Source organism: Oncorhynchus kisutch, linkage group LG3 (genome assembly GCF_002021735.2).
Source record: "Oncorhynchus kisutch isolate 150728-3 linkage group LG3, Okis_V2, whole genome shotgun sequence".
In the NCBI taxonomy this organism is placed as follows: Eukaryota; Metazoa; Chordata; class Actinopteri; order Salmoniformes; family Salmonidae; genus Oncorhynchus; species Oncorhynchus kisutch.
In genome coordinates, this window is record NC_034176.2 from 18,651,085 (window position 1) to 18,672,871 (window position 21,787).

Here is a 21,787-nt window from a genome sequence, read left to right on the forward strand (position 1 = left end):
GATGGCTGACAGTCAGAAAAAAACATGGGTTATGGAAATGGGTTGGGGAAAATGGAAGGCACTAGTAAGCAGAGGTCAGATCCCATTGCCATAGTCCCATCCAAGCAGCAGCAGAGTCCCACTATGAAGCAAATTAACCTGGAATATAGGGGGAGGTCAAAGGGCAAACAGTCATAACATTGTGAAGCCGGAGTTCCTCCTTGATCACTCCACACTCTGTAGTTTAGTCACTAACAATCAGTTGACTCGTGGTTGTTGAACCATACAGTGATATTCATTTTTAAGCATTTATATAATGCACATAATGTATTTTCTTGTGGAGTGGCATGTAAGCACCAAAACCGAACAAAGGCTCTTTCCCTTCACCTGCGGTTACCTGGGGGTCCAGCTCTGACCACACTCTGACCACTCCTGAACCATGAAATGGGAACACACAGACTGCAAACACCACCGTATATGTGTACGTTCGCTCTATGGCCTATGCCTTCTGCATTAGTAATTGTATGCTAGGGAGAGAATTTAAAGTTCCCCAATATGTCCACACCATCTGAAGCAAGTTACTCATTCAGTCTGTTCCTACCCCATATCCCTCTCCCTCCCTCCCTCCCTCCCCCCAAGGTCTGAGTGGGTGAGAGCCAGAGTACCCGTGGGGCTGGGTCCTGCTACCTGCGCTGGGTCTCCTCTAGTGAGAAGGAGAGTTCGAGCAGCTCGTCTGCCAAGCATTTTGACGAGTCTCTCCGCAATCTGCCCGTCCAAACAAAAACCAAACAAATCCATAAACACACACAAACTCTGTCAAGAAGAAAGAGCACACATTCACATTTCAGACAAACAATGTGTCACTAGCAAAGAATTCTGACTTAAAGCAAAATAAGTGTCAATCACAAGTCACTAACCAAAGGAAGTTCATCCATGCAAACAGGGCAAATACAGATAAACCAAAACCCTGTATTAAAGTGCAAACAACAAAGAAAACCGAGGAACAACAAGTAAAAACAAAAGATAGGGGTGTATCCTGCACGCAGCACACTGGGAAGTTTGCTGAACCTGAGGCTGTAAACATGCAGGTTTCATTCAGAAACCAATGAGGACAGCCTCAACACTTATTTTGTACTGTTAACTTATGTCCCCATAAATAATCGCCACTATCTCAAGGACACTGCTAAATGGAAAGTTGAGACTTCCCACTTCAAGATAGACTAAGATTTATGAGGAATATAGGTTGTTTCAGTGCATTGCACCTGTTTTAAGAATAAAATGTCACCCATTTAACATATTTCTGCTTATTGCCCTGTTTACCTACCTTCCTCCCTCCCCATCCTTCCCCTCCTCCCCCATCCACCTCCTCCCTCAAGTCTTTACTTTACCTCTGGTAGAACTCCAGCGTCTGCTCCAGGGTGTGGTTGATGATGAGGAAGGGGGCGGCTCCATCGTGGTAGTCCGAAAAACGGATAATGATCGAGTGGTCTGATAGGTTCACGTCCACAATGACTCCGCCCAGCTGGAAAATACAGGAGGAAAGCCAAATTAAAAGTGGTAGTACTAGTACATTAAGGAACCCAACTTGGGAAAATGTATTTATCGCCACATCATCAGCTTATACAGTAGTTACCCACAAACACTCCAGTACAGTCCTTAAGTTTGTGTGTGTGTAGTGCAATTTCAGGCATTACTCACAGTGTTGTCTAGGTGCAGCAACAGGCAGTTTTCTGGTTTGGTGAAGTCCATGGTTTGAGGGGTTGACTGACAGCCTTCTACCTTGATTTTGAGCTTCTTGGAGTCCTTCTCGGGCCAGAATGGGATGGCTGCCTGAGTAGCACAGAGAGAACGAGAGAAGCAAGTGAGAGAGAGAAGAGAGTGAGTGAGAGAGAGACAAAAACAGAGGTCAGTTTCACTACATGGATATGCTATGCAGGGTAGGGCTCCATTATTCCATTTAAAAATTCTGAAAATAACTGATATTCAAGCCCTGATTTGAACATATTTTTACTATTAGCACTTTTCATTGCACTTCCTGAATGGATTGAATTGCATTGCATTGGGGGTTGTAGGTAGCTCTAGTTGTGGTACCTGGTGTGGTTTGGCCTTGGTCCAGTGTTCCTGGCCCTCCTCTCCCACCCAGATCACATGCTTGGTCCTGTTCACCAACAGGAAGTATGGCACAAAGCTCACGATACGGGTCAGGCTGAAACTGCTGGGGTCAATCTTCACCCCAATCTTCAATCAAACCATAGAAAGCCACAATCAACCTGAATCAATCCACTCATCATCTGAGGATTGTTCAATGTTCAGCAAATCACACTCCATGACCATTCTGAAAGTTGTTGAAAGGGTAAACATCAACCAACACTATAATTCTGCTGGTGTCACTTGAAATAAACTCCCAGCAGGTTCTCTGCTAGTAGTCTTGATTCACCACCACTCACCAGGTAATCTTTGAGCCTCCCTTTGCACTTCACTTCACCATAGCTACCCACGGTATCCAGGGAGAAATCATCAGACAGCTCGCTGTCCGAGATCATCAGCCGCACCTGCCACGGGGAGAGAGAAAGGTTCGGCGAGACAAGCAGTAAGGATTAGGTCTTTAAGATTAGGCATTATCATTTAAATGCCCAGTCCTTGTTTAAATAAAAAAATAGCAGGCCCGCCATTTGGTGTGCGCTTTGACCAAAGTCAATCCCCACCCACTACCTTGTTGTTGTGCAGAAAGTTGCGTGGCTTGAAGGAGAAGAGCAGGGGCATGTCATAGTCCATGGCGTGTTTGCGGTGGATGTCGTCGGCCTTGTATTGTAGCAGGCGACCAGTCTTATTCACCATCCAGTAGGGAGAATGGATGGCCACCTCAGTCAGGCCCGCATCGTACTTCACATGCACCGCAATGTCCAGCTCTGCCCGCTTCCTTTCTCCACCCTCCCCTAACCTAACCTCCTCATCTTCATCGCGCAGGGAGTGGAACACAATGAAGGTGATCTCGTCCTGGTCGCCACGGAGACCATAGTGGGCCTTCCAATCCTGCCCCAGGTAGTTGAGGAGGCGGAGTTCCAGGCTTGACAGGTCCATGACGGCGGTGTGAAGCTCTGCTGAGTGGCCGTCCATCAATGTGATGGGGGCGGGCTCTTCACTATCCTGTCAGCCAATCAACACACACAATATCAATCAGTGACCAATAATAGTCATGTGAAGGTGAAGGTCTGAGGATATATGACATACATATATATCCAGTGGTAGAAAAAGTACCCAGTAGTCATACTTGAGTAAAAGTAAAGATACCTTAAAAGAAAATGACTCAAGTAAAAGTCACCCAGTAAAATACTACTTGAGTAAAAGTATTTGGTTTCAAATATACTTAAGTATCAAAAGTAAACGTAATTGCTAAAATATAAGTAAAAGTAGAAATGATTTCAAATTCCTTGAATAAAGCAAAGCAGACGGTAGGGCTGGGCAATATGGCCAAAATATTATATCACGGTATTTAAAAAAAGAAATGGACGGTAATGATGGTATTTTTAGATTTTGAATAATAAAAGTTGAACATTTGCTTTATGAGTAGTGAGTGATCCTAGGGTGGCGACACATACATTCTAAGTGATATCAATGAGTCTTTCTCCATTCTGATTGTTATATACTGTTCAATTCAACTACAACCAAAACAAATTACAGCACTTTTATCATTTCTGCATTTCCTGCATTCAATTGCAGTGGTGGAAAAATACCCAATTGTCATACTTGAGTAAAAACACAGATACGTTAATAGAAAATGACTCAAGTGAAAGTCACCCAGTAAAATACTACTTGAGTATAAGTATAAAAGTATTTCATTTTAAATTAAGTATCAAAAGTAAATGTTATTGCTAAAATATACTTAAGTATCAAAAGTAAAAGTATAAATCCTTTCAAATTCCTTATATTAAGCAAACCAGATGGCACCATTTTCTTTTTTTTTTTTTACATTTCCGGATAGCCAGGGACACACTCCAACACTAAGACGTAAAAACAAAAATATAACTGTTTGGCCATAATGACCATCGTTATATTTGGAGGAAAAAATGGGGATGCTTGCAAGCCGAAGAACACCATCCCAACCGTGAAGCACGGTGGTGGCAGCATCATGTTGTGGGGGTGCTTTGCTGCAGGAGGGACTGATGCACTTCACAAAATAGATGACATCATGAGGATGGACAATTATGTGGATATATTGAAGCAACATCTCAAGACATCAGTCAGGAAGTTAAAACTTGGTCGCAAATGGGTCTTCCAAATGGACAATGGCCCCAAGCATACTTCCAAATTGTGGCAAAATAGCTTAAGGACAACAAAGTCAAGATATTGGAGTGGCCATCACAAAGCCCTGACCTCAATCCTATAGGAAATTTGTGGGCAGAACTGAAAAAGCTTGTGCGAGCAAGGAGGCCTACAAACCTGACTCAGTTACACCAGCTCTGTCAGGAGGATTGGGACAAAATTCACCCAACTTATTGTGGGAAGCTTGTGGAAGGCTGCACGAAACGTTTGACCCAAGTTAAATAATTTAAAGGCAATGCTACCAAATACTAATTGAGTGTATGTGAACTTCTGACCCACTGGGAATGTGATGAAAGAAATAAAAGCTGAAATAAATCCCTCTATCAACTATTATTCTGACATTTCACATTCTTAAAATAAAGTGATGACCCTAACTGACCTAAGACAGGGCATTTTTATGTCAGGAATTGTTCAAAACGGAGTTTAAATGTATTTGGCTAAGGTGTTTGTAAACTTCCGACTTCAACTGTATATCTATGTGCAGTATGAAGGTGATAGAGGAGCAGTTGTAACATACTGTAGGTCCATTTCTCTGCTGGTGGGTAGGGACTCAGGAGTAATGTGGGTAGTAGCCACTGATCTGTCTATGTGTGTGTGTTTTGGTTTTCTTCACAACAATAGTGAAAGAAGTCAAATTTGGACAAGTGGGGAGATTTCGCCGGTCCGCACAAGGAAAAGGCTATTTTAGGCTTATCAATTGTTTTCAATGACGATGATTGTTCATTGATTGTTTGGTCCCCACAAGGATAAAAAAAACAAGTGTGTGTGTGTGTGTACCTGTAGGCGATAGGTGATGGGGTAGGGTAGAAGGTTCCGGAGCAGGACGGAGGGCCACAGGTGCAGGATGTAGGGCTCATCAAAGTGCTCCCCGGCCACTCCCGTGTGTTGTGATGTCACTGTGTCTTTCAGAGGTACGATGTTGACCATTAGCACGCTGGCGCTGTTGCCATGTCGATGACAGGTCTGCTGTACACGTGCGCCAGGCTGCTGACTCACTGACTCGTAGCTGAAGCCCTCGGAAGAATCATATTGATTGTCTCCTTCGGTTACCGGCTGCAGGCTCAACTTTGACCTAAGGGGGGTGGACACACAGCAGTCAGTGTGTGTGTGGTGTGTGTGTGTTGAGGACAACTTCCTGGGCTTCAGGAGGAAGGCCAATGGAAAATTGGACACTGGTGCTGCAGGGTTTGGAGTCTGGTCAGACCACCTCCATTCCTGTCATTATTGAAAGAGATCATAATACCTCACATCTCAAAATAGGGCTACTTAATGTTAGATCCCTTACTTCAAAGGCAATTATAGTCAATTAACTAATCACTGATCATAATCTTGATGTGATTGGTCTGACTGAAACATGGCTTAAGCCTGATGAATTTACTCTGTTAAATGAGGCCTCACCTCCTGGCTACACTAGTGACCATATTCCCTGTGCATCCCGCAAAGGCGGAGGTGTTGCTAACATTTACGATAGCAAATTTCAATTTACAAAAAAAAAAATGACGTTTTTGTCTTTTGAGCTTCTAGTCATGAAATCTATGCAGCCTACTCAATCACTTTTTATAGCTACTGTTTACAGGCCTCCTGGGCCATATACAGCGTTTCTCACTGAGTTCCCTGAATTCCTATCGGACCTTGTAGTCATAGCAAATAATATTCTAATCTTTGGTGACTTTAATATTCACATGGAAAAGTCCACAGACCCACTCCAAAAGGCTTTCGGAGCCATCATCGACTCAGTGGGTTTTGTCCAACATGTCTCTGGACCCACTCACTGTCACAGTCATACGCTGGACCTAGTTTTGTCCCATGGAATAAATGTTGTGGATCTTAATGTTTTTCCTCATAATCCTGGACTATCGGACCACCATTTTATTACGTTTGCAATTGCAACAAATAATCTGCTCAGACCCCAACCAAGGAACATCAAAAGTCGTGCTATAAATTCACAGACAACACAACGATTCCTTGATGTCCTTCCAGATTCCCTCTGTCTACCCAAGGACGCCAGAGGACAAAAATCAGTTAACCACCTAACTGAGGAACTCAATTTAACCTTGCGCAATACCCTAGATGCAGTTGCACTCCTAAAAACTAAAAACATTTCTCATAAGAAACTAGCTCCCTGGGTACACAGAAAATACCCGAGCTCTGAAGCAAGCTTCCAGAAAATGGCGCCACACCAAACTGGAAGTCTTCCGACTAGCTTGGAAAGACAGTACCGTGCAGTACTGAAGAGCCCTTACTGCTGCTCGATCATCCTATTTTTCTAACTTAATTGAGGAAAATAAGAACAATCTGAAATTCCTTTTTGATACTGTCGCAAAGCTAACTAAAAAGCAGCATTCCCCAAGAGAGGATGACTTTCACTTTAGCAGTGATAAATTCATGAACTTCTTTGAGGAAAAGATTATGATTATTAGAAAGCAAATTACGGACTCCTCTTTAAATCTGCGTATTCCTTCAAAGCTCAGTTGTCCTGAGTCTGCACAACTCTGCCAGGACCTAGGATCAAGAGAGATGCTCAAGTGTTTTAGTACTATATCTCTTGACACAATGATGAAAATAATCATGGCCTCTAAACCTTCAAGCTGCATACTGGACCCTATTCCAACTAAACTACTGAAAGAGCTGCTTCCTGTGCTTGGCCCTCCTATGTTGAACATAATAAACGGCTCTCTATCCACCGGATGTGTACCAAACTCACTAAAAGTGGCAGTAATAAAGCCTCTCTTGAAAAAGCCAAACCTTGACCCAGAAAATATAAAAAACTATCGGCCTATATCGAATCTTCCATTCCTCTCAAAATTTTTAGAGAAGGCTGTTGCGCAGCAACTCACTGCCTTCCTGAAGACAAACAATGTATACGAAATGCTTCAGTCTGGTTTTAGACCCCATCATAGCACTGAGACGGCACTTGTGAAGGTGGTAAATTACATTTTAATGGCATCGGACCAAGGCTCTGCATCTGTCCTCGTGCTCCTAGACCTTAGTGCTGCTTTTGATACCATCGATCACCACATTCTTTTGGAGAGATTGGAAACCCAAATTGGTCTACACGGACAAGTTCTGGCCTGGTTTAGATCTTATCTGTCGGAAAGATATCAGTTTGTCTCTGCGAATGGTTTGTCCTCTGACAAATCAACTGTAAATTTCGGTGTTCCTCAAGGTTCCGTTTTAGGACCACTATTGTTTTCACTATATATTTTACCTCTTGGGGATGTTATTCGAAAACATAATGTTAACTTTCACTGCTATGCGGATGACACACAGCTGTACATTTCAATGAAACATGGTGAAGCCCCAAAATTAAATAAACTTCAGTTAGTGCTAAATACGGCTGCTAGAATCCTGACTAGAACCAAAAAATGTGATCATATTACTCCAGTGCTAGCCTCTCTACACTGGCTTCCTGTCAAAGCAAGGGCTGATTTCAAGGTTTTACTGCTAACCTACAAAGCATTACATGGGCTTGCTCCTACCTATCTCTCTGATTTGGTCCTGCCGTACATACCTACACGTACGCTACGGTCAAAAGACGCAGGCCTCCTAATTGACCCTAGAATTTCTAAGCAAACAGCTGGAGGCAGGGCTTTCTCCTATAGAGCTCCATTTCTATGGAACGGTCTGCCTACCCATGTCAGAGACGCAAACTCGGTCTCAACCTTTAAGTCTTTACTGAAGACTCATCTCTTCAGTGGGTCATATGATTGAGTGTAGTCTGGCCCAGGAGTGGGAAGGTGAACGGAAAGGCTCTGGAGCAACGAACCGCCCTTGCTGTCTCTGCCTGGCCGGTTCCCCTCTTTCCACTGGGATTCTCTGCCTCTAACCCTATTACAGGGGCTGAGTCACTGGCTTACTGGGGCTCTCTCATGCCGTCCCTGGAAGGGCTGCGTCACCTGAGTGGGTTGATTCACTGATGTGGTCATCCTGTCTGGGTTGGCGCCCCCCCCTTGGGTTGTGCCGTGGCGGAGATCTTTGTGGGCTATACTCAGCCTTGTCTCAGGATGGTAAGTTGGTGGTTGAAGATATCCCTCTAGTGGTCTGGGGGCTGTGCTTTGGCAAAGTGGGTGGGGTTATATCCTTCCTGTTCGGATGGGGCCACAGTGTCTCCTGACCCCTCCTGTCTCAGCCTCCAGTATTTATGCTGCAGTAGTTTATGTGTCGGGGGGCTAGGGTCAGTTTGTTATATCTGGAGTACTTCTCCTGTCCTATTCGGTGTCCTGTGTGAATCTAAGTGTGCGTTCTCTAATTCTCTCCTTCTCTCTTTCTTTCTCTCTCTCGGAGGACCTGAGCCCTAGGACCATGCCCCAGGACTACCTGACATGATGACTCCTTGCTGTCCCCAGTCCACCTGGCCGTGCTGCTGCTCCAGTTTCAACTGTTCTGCCTTATTATTATTCGACCATGCTGGTCATTTATGAACATTTGAACATCTTGGCCATGTTCTGTTATAATCTCCACCCGGCACAGCCAGAAGAGGACTGGCCACCCCACATAGCCTGGTTCCTCTCTAGGTTTTTTCCTAGGTTTTGGCCTTTCTAGGGAGTTTTTCCTAGCCACCGTGCTTCTACACCTGCATTGCTTGCTGTTTGGGGTTTTAGGCTGGGTTTCTGTACAGCACTTTGAGATATCAGCTGATGTACGAAGGGCTATGTAAATACATTTGATTTGATTTGATTTGATGTGCAACCGGAATAGAGTGGAGCTCTGATGAACATGGACTGATATGCAAACTGAGCCAGTGACTGCCTCTGATGCAGTTGTGGCAGATTGCAGTGTTTTTGTGGAGGCTTCTGTCACCCATGATGGAACATCTCATCCTACATCCAGGACAACACTCCTTGGTATCAGACGGATGCAGCTACTGCAACACTGGACTGGCCTGAGGCAACAGGGGAAACTCACTACCCTGGACTGTGCTGACCACTATTGCCCATTGGAGGCAGGTAGCCTAGTGGTTAGAGCGTTGGACTAGTAACCAAAAGGTTGCAAGATCGAATCCCTGAGCTGACAAGCTGTCATTCTGCCCTGAACAAGGCAGTTAACCCACTGTTCCTAGGCCATCATTGAAAATAAGAATGTGTTCTTAACTGACTTGCCTAGTTAAATAAAGGTAAAATAAAATAAAATTCCATGTACCAGAATGCTGCCATTGGCAAGGACATTCTCACCTTTACTGTTAAGGCGAGGCTGCAAGTTCTACCAACAAAATATAAACTAGTACTCTGGTACCCTGCAAGCCATAACTCATTGTGTATTATACATGTGTCAAATGTAATGGAGTCCATGTTGTGAATGGTTGCTGTTCATACAAGGATTTGTACTATTGCTAGTCATGACCTCTTTGTCGACCTGATAGCCAGCGAGGTGAGACCGGTAGTCTCAATAACAGCACACATCCAGGAAGCTGGTTTGATCTAAATTATGAATGTGTTTTCCTGTGTACCAAATACGCCAGATGTGGATGTTGTTGTGGGGGGGGTACTCATTTGACGGCTACATGGGGCAGGCCTTTGCCGATAAGCTGCTGAAATACCAGCTCCTCGTGGCACGCTTGGACAGCCTCATGCATACAGGGACCTATGAAATGTTTGGATCCTTTTTTACTGAAAAATTTGATTGGTGGACTCAAAGTATTTAAATGTATGTGTGCTACCTGTAGGAGTCGAGAGGCACGCAGAACTCCTCTGTAGGTAATGACATCCCCAGACACATGGAGCCCTCCATCACTCTGAACGGGATGGAAAAGTGGTTTATGATCTGTAAGGGAGACATGAGAAAGAGACACGTTGTTCAGATATAAATTATATTCTCTGGGGTCACGTTTAGTACCTTCTGGGGTTCGAGTTAAGTACAGTGGAGAGAGAGAAGGAAGAGGGGTAGGGAAGCAATCCCCCCCCCCCCCCCGGTGACTGTAACTTGCCTGGAAGGGAGAGCGGATCTTGATGTGCTTGCTTCCCTGCACAGAGTAGATCTGACAGACCAGGAAGCGGGTGACCCCAGAGACTTTGTGCATGACACTGTACATACCACGCCCCACTTTAATCAACGGAATCATGCTGGCTGAAGTGTGGCCCGCCGGAGCTGAGGGCAAGAACATTAGGTCAGAACGCTAACACTGTCTTTGACCCAGGGTCTAAATATCAAGGATCGTATTCATAAAGCAACTCAGAGTAGGAGCGCTGATCTAGGATCAGGTCCCGTGTCCATATAATCTTATTCATTATGATATAAAAAGCAAGACTGATCCCTAGATTAGAAGTCCTACTCTGAATATGGGTACTGGTCTGCACTGGTGTAACTGTTGTAACTGTGTTGCTTACTGGGCTGTATGTAGTAGTCCTTGGCCACCAGCGAGGTCATGGCAGAGAACTGGTCTGAGTGGGTGGTGGTGCGACGATAGTCCATGTTGACACTCTCTCCGTTCTGCAGCTCTACACGGTTTTCTGTGGCCTCACAGCCCAGGGGGCAGAACATCTCACTGTACACCACTGACACAGTCAGACCCAGACGGTTCTTCACCACGAACGGCGCCTCGTCCTCCTGGAAACTCTCTGATGTCTGCTTGGCCGCCTCCGCAAAGGCCTACCATGCATTCACAAGCACGTTGGGATGTACAAGAAATAAGGACTACACCAAGCTATCCCAACACATTAAAAACAACCCACTTAGACATTAAAAGTTATTCTTTAAAATGTTTTATTGTGATTATTATTGACAGTACAGATTACGTGATTCCATTTTTTTTATTTTTTATTGTTCACAAAAAATGTATATTTTCAGCTAGTCAATTGAATAGCACATACAAGAGTGCTGGTGTGTGACGTCATTGACTTACCGTTCCCAGGTTACTGAGCATGCCCAGTCCACACTTGGAGAGGGTGATGTTGAGCTGGTCCTTGCTGCTGATGCTGATGATAGTCTTGTAGTCTGGGATGCTGTAGTCTACTTCATCTGATATACCTGAGTATTTTACTGGCTTCTTCTTCATCTGCAGTTGGGGGAAGTCATGGCCGTTAAGTGTGTGGTGGACAGTGTGTTTACACTATCTGGATGAGCGATGTGTGTGGAACATGGGACAGTGTTTGTGAGTTTGTGTGTGTGTGGTGTGAATGAGAAATTATTTAAAGGTTGACATTGGGCAGAAAATCTTTTTTTTAAAGTTTTCTGCTGTATAACTGATCAATGCACTATCATACCATATCTCTACAGCTTCCGTCCAAAAATAAATCCTGTGAAATGACGTCAACACATACTGGAAGAGTTACTGGCTAGCTTTTTTGTCACCTAAAACCCTCACAAACTTCTACAGATGCACAATTGAGAGCATCCTGTCGGGCTGTATCACCACCTGGTACGGCAACTGCACCGCCCACAACCGCAAGGCTCTCCAGAGGATGGTGAGGTCTGCAGAACGCATCACCGGGGGCAAACGAACTGCCCTCCAGGACACCTACAGCACCCGATGTCACAGGAAGGCCAAAAAGATCATCAAGGACAACAACCACCCGAGCCACTGCCTGTTCACCCCGCTACCATCCAGAAGACGAGGTCAGTACTGATGCATCAAAGCTGGGACCGAGACTGAAAAACAGCTTCTATCTCAAAGCCATCAGACTGTTAAACAGCCATCACTAACACAGAGAGGCTGCTGCCTACATACAGACTTAAAATCATTGGCTACTTTAATAAATGGATCACTAGCCACTTTAACAATGCCACTTTAATAATGTTTACATGTCTTGCATTACTCATCTCATATGTATATACTGTATTTTATACCATCTATTGCATCTTTCCTATGCCTCTGACATTGCTCATCCATATATTTATATTCTTATTCCATTCCTTACTTAGATTTGTGTGTATTAGGTAGTTTTGTGGAATTGTTAGATTACTTGTTAGATATTGCTGCACTGTTGGAACTAGAAGCACAAGCATTCTGCTGCACTCACAACAACATCTGCTAACCATGTGTATGTGAGCAATACAATTTGATTTGCTACAGTAGCTAGCTTAGCTAACGAACTAGCAACGTTTGTTGCGGCGTGCATGACCAGAATGACACATCGATGAACCACCAAAGGCACACCCCATTTCTGTTAGAAAATTGAGTAAGAGGCGGAGTTGGACCGTTTTTCGTGCCCAAAGTCGACCTTTAAGGGTCACCTTTAATCCCAGAGTCCAGGATCTGAAGCCGTCTCTGATATCGTCCTCTAGGGGCTCCAGCAGAGGCTCCCACACCCCCATCACCTCGTTGAAGTAGTGAACCTAAACACACAACACTATGTTACAGTACACCAAATGCAGTCTGACTAAACCCACAGTTGAAGTTGGAAGGTTACATACACTTAGGTTGGAGTCATTAAAACTTGTTTTTCAACCACTCCACGAATTTCTTGTAAACAAACTATAGTTTTGGCAAGTCGGTTAGGACATCTACTTTGTGAATGACACAAGTCAATTTTTCAACAATTGTTTACAGACAGATTATTTCACTTATTCACTGTATCACAATTCCAGTGGGTCAGACGTTTACATACACTAAGTTGACTGTGCCTTTAAACAGCTTGGAAAATTCCAGAAAATGATGTCATGGCTTTAGAAGCATCTGATAGGCTAATTGACATAATTTGAGTCAATTGGAGGTGTACCTATGGATGTATTTCAAGGCCTACCTTCAAACTCAGTGCCTCTTTTCTTGACATCATGGGAAAAATCAAAAGAAATCAGCCAAGACCTCAGAAAAGAAATTGTAGACCTCCACAAGTCTGGTTCATCCTTGGGAGCAATTTCGAAAAGCCTGAAGGCACCACATTCATCTGTACAAACAGTAGTACGCAAGTATAAACACCATGGAACCACGCAGCCATCATACAGCTCAGGAAAGAGACGCATTCTGTCTCCTAGAGATGAAAGTACTTTGGTGCGAAAAGTGCAAATCAATCCCAGAACAACAGCAAAGGACCTTGTGAAGATGCTGGAGGAAACAGGCACAAAAGTATCTATATCCACAGTAAAAACGAGTCCTATATTGACATAACCTGAAAGGCCGCTCAGCAAGGAAGAACTACGGTTTGCAACTGCACATGGGGACAAAGATCGTACTTTTTGGAGAAATTTCCTATGGTCTGATGAAACAAAAATAGATCTGTTTGGCCATAAAGACCATCGTTATGTTTGGAGGAAAAAGGGGGAGGCTTGCAAGCCGAAGAACACCATCGTGTCAGCATCATGTTGTGGGGGTGCTTTGCTGCAGGAAGGACTGGTGCACGTCACAAAATAGATGGCATCATGAGGGAGGAAAATTATGTGGATATATTGAAGCAACATCTCAGGTCGCAAATGGGAATGTTTACAAGGATTAAATGTCAGGAATTATGAAAAACTGAGTTTAAATGTATTTGGCTAAGGTGCATGTAAACTTCCAACTTCAACTGTATATTTTAGTTGAATTGAGGTTGTGTAGAAGTTGTGAAAATGTTGTGTAGATGTGTAAAGGTTGTGTAAATGTTTTGTAGATGTTGTTTAGAGGTAGTGTAGAGGTCGCATGCAGAGATGTGCGGTGCCTGACCTCCAGGTTGAGCTGGCTGTGCAGGTTGATGAGGGTGCTCCAGTTCTTGACATCCCCGTGGAAGGAGGACTTGGCCAGCAGCATGGGGACGGTACGGTGGCCCACCCCTGCCTCCAGGGTCAGGCAGATGGAGGAAATGGCCACCTGCAGGGACTCACCCTGGGGAATCAGCCGGACCAGGGACTGGGCATCCTCGTCTTTACCCTCCTCCTCCAGGAACCACAACTTGAGATCCCGCCAGGACCGGCGCTCCCACAGGTCTGGGGGCACGGGGCTCTCCAGCTCCGACTGGGGAATGTCTGCACCGGCCGGGCTCAGCACCGACTGGATGGTGATCACTGTGTTGATGATGATGGGCGACACCTGTGGGAAGGGGGCACAGAGGAGAATGGAATGTAAGACACATTACTCTGGTTTTGGCAGCTATGCCAGAAATAAAAACATAAGAAAAAGTGACAAGGTATTTTATTAGTGAGATGCTTCTTCCCGTTCCGTTTTTTGGCCGTGGCCTACCTTGAGTGTCAGTGCCTTGATGGAGACCTCCATGGCCTGCGGGGAGGTGGAGGACTGTGCGCTCTTGAAGAACACCTGGCAGGGCTGCAGCACAGTGGTCTCCTTGTTCCTCCTCTTCTCCCTCAGGAAGGGGCAGGCCACTACCTTCAGTTCCTTGACCACTGCCGTCATCAGCTGACCATCCGGGTTGCTCTTCATCACCAGCTCGCACTCCATGGTCATGACCAGGGCTGGGGCGTCGGCACGCGTCAGGTCAGCCACAAAGACAATCTCTGGGTTCTTCACCAGAACATTCATCTCCGACTTGACTGCCACTGGAGCTGGAGCACAGACAGAGAGGAAAGCAGGGTGTGTTCATTAGGCATCAAATGGAAGAAAACTGTCAGAAACGGAGTGAAACTATCGGACATTTCACTTTGCACTAATTGGACGTCGTACAAACATGACATTTGTGGTGAATATTGTGTAGTGTGAAATGTGAACATGTCGTACCAGGTTCCTTGGAAGCTGTGGTGGCTGTAACTGTGGGTTTAGTGCTGCTGTTCTTGGGGGCGGCTGAGGAGAAACCTTGTTGGCTGGCCTTGAGGAAGATGTCGGCCACGGTGAGCAGGAACTCCATGCTGGCACAGAGGTAGACATCCTGCACCACCGTCTCCAGAGAGGTGCCTTCACGCCCCTGATTGTAGTTCACCTCCACCATCACGTTCCTCTCAGCGCTCGGACGAATCGCCATCATCCTGACAGACAGAGGCCAGAGGGACAGGTGTACATGATGATTCCTACAGAAAGAGCAATAATAACAATCCCTACAGCAAGGGTCCTAATAACACACCCTATCATAAGTGCACTAAATACCTTGTAATCTGTTTGTCATATAATGTTACATAGAAGAGTGAGTAACTTTTTATTCTACTCTACAGATTCAAAGATTCCATTCTCTCAAAACAATTGACATACCAGATGGAAATACTCATGGGTTTTGATGAACTGGGAGTGCGAGATTAAATTAAAGCTGCTTTGACTATCATGGAGTTGCTAAACCAAAGCCATTCATCTTAGCTGTGTGACAGTCCTGTGTGACAGACAGATGGTGAAGCAGTGATGAACATTATGCCACGCTGGAGAACACACACTGAGCCTCGTACATCAACGCCAGCACTGAGCCACGCGCTCATATGTTCACAGTACACACACCACTCTGCGGTATCTCTCCCAGTGTCTGTGAATGTGTACGTAGGCTCAGTACCAAGGTAACTGTGTGTGTGTTTTACCTGGCAGTGATATTCTTGACTCTGCGTCTCTTGTCGTCTAGCAGGCAGTCTGTGAGTTTGACGGAGGCCTTCATGGATCCGTCTGAGAACATGTGGACAGATGTAGAGATTGTTCCCAAGGTGAACTCAGCCAGCATCAGCTGATCATCCCTGGAGTCCAACACCTGCACCTGAATACAGACACATAGGCAGAGACGCATGCCCACAGAGACAGGCACAGACACATAGGCAGAGATGCACGCCCACAGAGACAGGCACAGACACATAGGCAGAGATGCACGCCCACAGAGACAGGCACAGACACATAGGCAGAGATGCACACCCACATAGACAGGCACAGACACATAGCAGAGACGCACGCCCACAGAGACAGGCACAGACACATAGGCAGAGACGCACGCCCACAGAGACAGGCACAGACACATAGGCAGAGACGCACGCCCACAGAGACAGGCAGACACATACACACACTTTCTGGTAAGAATATCTAAGTGGATGGAGTTTTCTGTGGTCAATTAGTGCTTGTGAAGGTGTGCAGTGATGCAGTAGTCACCTCAGTCCCATTGGGGCTGTACAGGACCAGAGTCATGGAGTCAAACTTGAAGTCTACTTTGAGTATGTTCTTCAGCTTAGTGCTCTTCTGGGTCTCGACCACTGCAGCAGTTACCACTATGTTGCCTACAGACAGGGTTCAACATGATTATCAATATCACAATCATCCAAATATTAAGACTCACACACACATTCAACCCAACTGTTCTCACCGCTGGTGGAGATAGTACCAGTACCTCCTGTGCCCTGCGAGCCTTTGGTAGTGGCAGTGTCGGAGTGATCCACTGTAGATGGAGGAGGACGAGAGGAAGCAGCGTCTGACGTCTCTGACATGTTCTCACCCAGAGTCCTCAACACCACCGTCATGTCATCCTGACTCAGGATCAGCTAGTAAGACAAAAACACACACACACATCCACCCCGTTACACAAATGTATCAACAACCATCATTTCATACTAACATTTCTTGTTCATTGAGAGTTGGCTTTAACTAACACACACACTGACACATACACACATACTCACATTCATAGGTTTGAGGTGGGCAGTGATCTTTATGTCAGGGATGCTGTGGTACCAGGAGGCTGACAGGTTCCTCTGGATGGACAGGTCCAGATTGACCGGCTTCAGAACCTGGATCTCCCCCTGAAATCTCCCCTTCTCAAAGGTGGTTCTGCACAATCAAACACAACAAACAAACATACAGTGCCTTGCGAAAGTATTCGGCCCCCTTGTACTTTGCGACCTTTTGCCACATTTCAGGCTTCAAACATAAAGATATAAAACTGTATTTTTTTGTGAAGAATCAACAACAAGTGGGACACAATCATGAAGTGGAACGACATTTATTGGATATTTCAAACTTTTTTAACAAATCAAAAACTGAAAAATTGGGCGTGCAAAATTATTCAGCCCCTTTACTTTCAGTGCAGCAAACTCTCTCCAGAAGTTCAGTGAGGATCTCTGAATGATCCAATGTTGACCTAAATGACTAATGATGATAAATACAATCCACCTGTGTGTAATCAAGTCTCCGTATAAATGCACCTGCACTGTGATAGTCTCAGAGGTCCGTTAAAAGCGCAGAGAGCATCATGAAGAACAAGGAACACACCAGGCAGGTCCGAGATACTGTTGTGAAGAAGTTTAAAGCCGGATTTGGATACAAAAAGATTTCCCAAGCTTTAAACATCCCAAGGAGCATTGTGCAAGCGATAATATTGAAATGGAAGGAGTATCAGACCACTGCAAATCTACCAAGACCTGGCCGTCCCTCTAAACTTTCAGCTCAAACAAGGAGAAGACTGATCAGAGATGCAGCCAAGAGGCCCATGATCACTCTGGATGAACTGCAGAGATCTACAGCTGAGGTGGGAGACTCTGTCCATAGGACAACAATCAGTCGTATATTGCACAAATCTGGCCTTTATGGAAGAGTGGCAAGAAGAAAGCCATTTCTTAAAGATATCCATAAAAAGTGTTGTTTAAAGTTTGCCACAAGCCACCTGGGAGACACACCAAACATGTGGAAGAAGCTGCTCTGGTCAGATGAAACCAAAATTGAACTTTTTGGCAACAATGCAAAACGTTATGTTTGGCATAAAAGCAACACAGCTCATCACCCTGAACACACCATCCCCACTGTCAAACATGGTGGTGGCAGCATCATGGTTTGGGCCTGCTTTTCTTCAGCAGGGACAGGGAAGATGGTTCAAATTGATGGGAAGATGGATGAAGCCAAATACAGGACCATTCTGGAAGAAAACCTGATGGAGTCTGCAAAAGACCTGAGACTGGGACGGAGATTTGTCTTCCAACAAGACAATGATCCAAAACATAAAGCAAAATCTACAATGGAATGGTTCAAAAATAAACATATCCAGGTGTTAGAATGGCCAAGTCAAAGTCCAGACCTGAATCCAATCGAGAATCTGTGGAAAGAACTGAAAACTGCTGTTCACAAATGCTCTCCATCCAACCTCACTGAGCTCGAGCTGTTTTGCAAGGAGGAATGGGAAAAAATGTCAGTCTCTCGATGTGCAAAACTGATAGAGACATACCCCAAGCGACTTACAGCTGTAATCGCAGCAAAAGGTGGCGCTACAAAGTATTAACTTAAGGGGGCTGAATAATTTTGCACGCCCAATTTTTCAGTTTTTGATTTGTTAAAAAAGTTTGAAATATCCAATAAATGTCGTTCCACTTCATGATTGTGTCCCACTTGTTGTTGATTCTTCACAAAAAAATACAGTTTTATATCTTTATGTTTGAAGCCTGAAATGTGGCAAAAGGTCGCAAAGTTCAAGGGGGCCGAATACTTTCGCAAGGCACTGTACATCCAGGGATGGACCAGATATACAAAAGTAACTGAAACACACAGAAATCTGTCTTTTGTCAAGAAACACCTCACATCCCTGTCAAAAAATGAAGTCATCCGTTCACTTTAAACAACTGCGAATCCATGAGGTTTAATTCTGGTTCCGTATACAGAACTGGCTGACTACTGGTGTGCTTTACTAGCAACCCTGTTCTGTCTCACCTGTACATCTTCAGGTCACTGAGGACCACGGTCATGGTGTCGATGATGGGAGGGATCTTGACATGCGTCTGGGAGTCGACCAAGGCAAAGCAGTTCTTGACCGTGACCATACCGAGGTCAGCCACAGTGACGTTGGTGGAGGAGGACGACTGCGGCAGGAAGACAAGAGGAGCTTTGAAGTCTACATCCAGAGAGATGCGCACGCTGCGCTCAGCCAGCTCCATCACCCCTGTGGCTGCCTTTTCCGCTGCCTGCACCGTCACCTCAGCCAGGGCCTCCTTGGCCGCCTGGAAATTGTTGATGAAAGCCTGGGGGAGAGGGAGGTGAATGAAGAGGAAGAGAAGGGGTGGGACAAAGAGCAGTCGCGTTACAGAGTTCTCATCGATGGTCATATGACGTAGGACAATCCAGAACCGAAAAAGTGCACCGAATGTGATTAGGCTTGGTAAGTTCTGGGGCATTTTGGTACCGGTACTATAAGTAAGGCCATGGTTTTCAACACCCTGGAAAAGTGTTGTTGGCAGCTGAATTTATGAAACACATAAAAGGATAGGTGATAGTTAAGTGGAGTTAAGAGAGATGGTGTCTCTTACCAGGATGGAGGAGACAAACTTGTTGAGGAAGATGACCTGGATGCAGCCCACTGTCAGGGTGATGCTGGTGTCCACTTTACCCATGTCTAGATAGGCATCGCCCTCAGTGGCGTCCGTGTGGTTCACCATGCGGAAAGCAAACACCTCCTTATCAGCTATGGACACACACTAGGATGCAGACGCCATACAAATATAGCAGCAGAAAGCAAAAACAACAATAATAATTTCTCGTGAATGTGGCCCCTTGACTGGGAAAATAACATCTCTAAAGTAAAACAAATGGCAAAGATTAGGTGATGTTTGTTCAAATGGCAAAGATTAGATTTGGCGTTATTTCAAATTTTAATATGTCAACTTTTCATTTGATCCTTTTTGGATACTGGAGGCCATGAGTGAGCCTTGTGAGTATGGTAGTCAATGACTGCTGGGTCGTGTTCATTAGGGAACGCAAAGGAAAACATTGAGCAAAAGTTACCTGCTTGTACAGTGCCTCCTTATCACAGTCCAGGATGACTATGTTCTTCAGGTTGGCCAGAACCTCCACCGCCTTTCTCCTCATCAGCACCTCCGACACCAGGCCTGGAACATAGAACAAAGAGGCAGAACACTGAGGAGCAGGTCTAGGTCTAGAACAAGTCTAAAACTAGGCAACAGTAAACATGTCGTCCCCCACAAATAACAAATGATGCAAGCTTGTTCAAAGTTTGGAACTTCAGTTGATTACTATAGCGGCCCCTTTGGCCAATCAGTGTAATTTTGTAAATGCCATATCTCTGTGGTATGGCACATCATTCACCAAAGTTTTGTCAAAATCGGGCCAGCGGTGTCTGAGATATCAAGTGATTAACTAACATACGTACTAGCGGACGGCGACAGATCCATAGTTAGTCCCCTCCCCCCCGATATCATGGTGGGGCACCACAAAGGTGTGTTCATATCAGTTCCAGAGCCAATAGGAAAAGATCATCAGTGGCCTGAGTATTTCTTCATGTCTACCACAAGGTGGCACTAACATCATTATAATGTGTGTGTGTGCGTGTCCTGTCCACAAAACTAATCACACAAACACATAATTGTATGCAATATCATAATTCATGCACGCAGCTGTTGTGGATGTGTGTCGCGGAAGGAGACTTGCGTCGGGGACGGCGACGTGTGTCGCGGACGTGTGTTGCGGATGATGACTTGTGTTGCGGACGTGTGTTGCGGACGATGACTTGTGTTGCGGACGTGTGTTGCGGATGGTGACTTGTGTTGCAGACGGTGACTTGTGTTGCAGACGGTGACTTGTGTTGCAGACGTGTGTTGCGGACGGTGACGTGTGTTGCGTACGGTGACTTGTGTTGCAGACGGTGACTTGTGTTGCAGACGGTGACTTGTGTTGCAGACGTGTGTTGCGGACGGTGACGTGTGTTGCGTACGGTGACTTGTGTTGTGGACGGTGACTTGTGTTGAGGACGGTGGCTTGTGTTGAGGACGGTGACTTGTGTTGAGGACAGTGGCTTGTGTTGAGGAAGGTGACTTGTGTTGCGGACGGTGACTTGTGTAGCGGACGGTGACTTGTGTAGCGGACGGTGGCTTGTGTTGAGGATGATGACTTGTGTTGCGGACGTGTGTTGCGGACAGTGACTTGTGTTGCGGACGCGTGTTGCGGACGATGACTTGTGTTGCGGACGGTGACTTGTGTAGCGGACGGTGACTTGTGTTGCGGACGGTGACTTGTGTTGCGGACGTGTGTTGTGGACGATGACTTGTGTTGCGGACATGTGTTGCGGACGGTGACTTGTGTTGCGGACGTGTGTTGCGGAAGATGACTTGTGTTGCGGACGGTGACTTGTGTAGCGGACGGTGACTTGTGTTGCGGACGTGTGTTGCGGACGGTGACTTGTGTTGAGGAGGGTGACTTGTGTAGCGGACGGTGACTTGTGTTGCGGACGTGTGTTGTGGACGGTGACTTGTGTTGCAGACGGTGACTTGTGTTGCGGACGTGTGTTGCGGACGGTGACTTGTGTTGCAGACGGTGACTTGTGTTGCAGACGGTGACTTGTGTTGCAGACGGTGACTTGTGTTGCAGACGGTGACTTGTGTTGCAGACGGTGACTTGTGTTGCAGACGTGTGTAGCGGACGGTGACTTGTGTTGCAGACGGTGACTTGTGTTGCGGACGGTGACTTGTGTTGCAGACGGTGACTTGTGTTGCAGACGTGTGTTGCGGACGTGTGTTGCGGACGGTGACTTGTGTTGCGGACGGTGACTTGTGTTGCGGACGTGTGTTGTGGACGATGACTTGTGTTGCGGACATGTGTTGCGGACGGTGACTTGTGTTGCGGACGTGTGTTGCGGAAGATGACTTGTGTTGCGGACGGTGACTTGTGTAGCGGACGGTGACTTGTGTTGCGGACGTGTGTTGCGGACGGTGACTTGTGTTGAGGAGGGTGACTTGT

At 45.7% G+C, this 21,787-nt stretch overlaps 1 protein-coding gene across 7 annotated transcripts in view; it reads right to left on the reverse strand.

The window, feature by feature from the left end:
- Positions 1-21,787, reverse strand: part of LOC109876601 (vacuolar protein sorting-associated protein 13A) — a 73,721-nt gene that overhangs the window by 31,637 nt on the left and 20,297 nt on the right. For 2 of the 7 annotated variants that reach the window (XR_004208223.1, XM_031818317.1), the window contains exons 31-52: positions 19,820-19,923; positions 19,345-19,512; positions 18,752-19,059; positions 16,738-16,885; positions 16,425-16,599; positions 16,214-16,338; positions 15,661-15,830; positions 14,882-15,126; positions 14,390-14,709; positions 13,877-14,239; positions 12,472-12,573; positions 11,141-11,293; positions 10,626-10,887; positions 10,226-10,386; positions 9,959-10,062; positions 5,080-5,374; positions 2,692-3,126; positions 2,427-2,531; positions 2,071-2,217; positions 1,678-1,809; positions 1,368-1,501; positions 667-744 (exon numbers count right to left, since the gene is read on the reverse strand). Coding sequence is in view for 3 of the 7 variants with exons in the window: in XM_031818317.1 (XP_031674177.1) it covers positions 667-744; positions 1,368-1,501; positions 1,678-1,809; positions 2,071-2,217; positions 2,427-2,531; positions 2,692-3,126; positions 5,080-5,374; positions 9,959-10,062; positions 10,226-10,386; positions 10,626-10,887; positions 11,141-11,293; positions 12,472-12,573; positions 13,877-14,239; positions 14,390-14,709; positions 14,882-15,126; positions 15,661-15,830; positions 16,214-16,338; positions 16,425-16,599; positions 16,738-16,885; positions 18,752-19,059; positions 19,345-19,512; positions 19,820-19,923 (4,234 nt within the window). In the remaining 4 variants the exon portion in view is untranslated. The remainder of the gene's footprint in view (positions 1-666; positions 745-1,367; positions 1,502-1,677; positions 1,810-2,070; positions 2,218-2,426; positions 2,532-2,691; positions 3,127-5,079; positions 5,375-9,958; positions 10,063-10,225; positions 10,387-10,625; positions 10,888-11,140; positions 11,294-12,471; positions 12,574-13,876; positions 14,240-14,389; positions 14,710-14,881; positions 15,127-15,660; positions 15,831-16,213; positions 16,339-16,424; positions 16,600-16,737; positions 16,886-18,751; positions 19,060-19,344; positions 19,513-19,819; positions 19,924-21,787) is intronic. The other 5 variants (XR_004208226.1, XM_031818324.1, XR_004208225.1 and 2 more) reach the window with 4 other exon arrangements.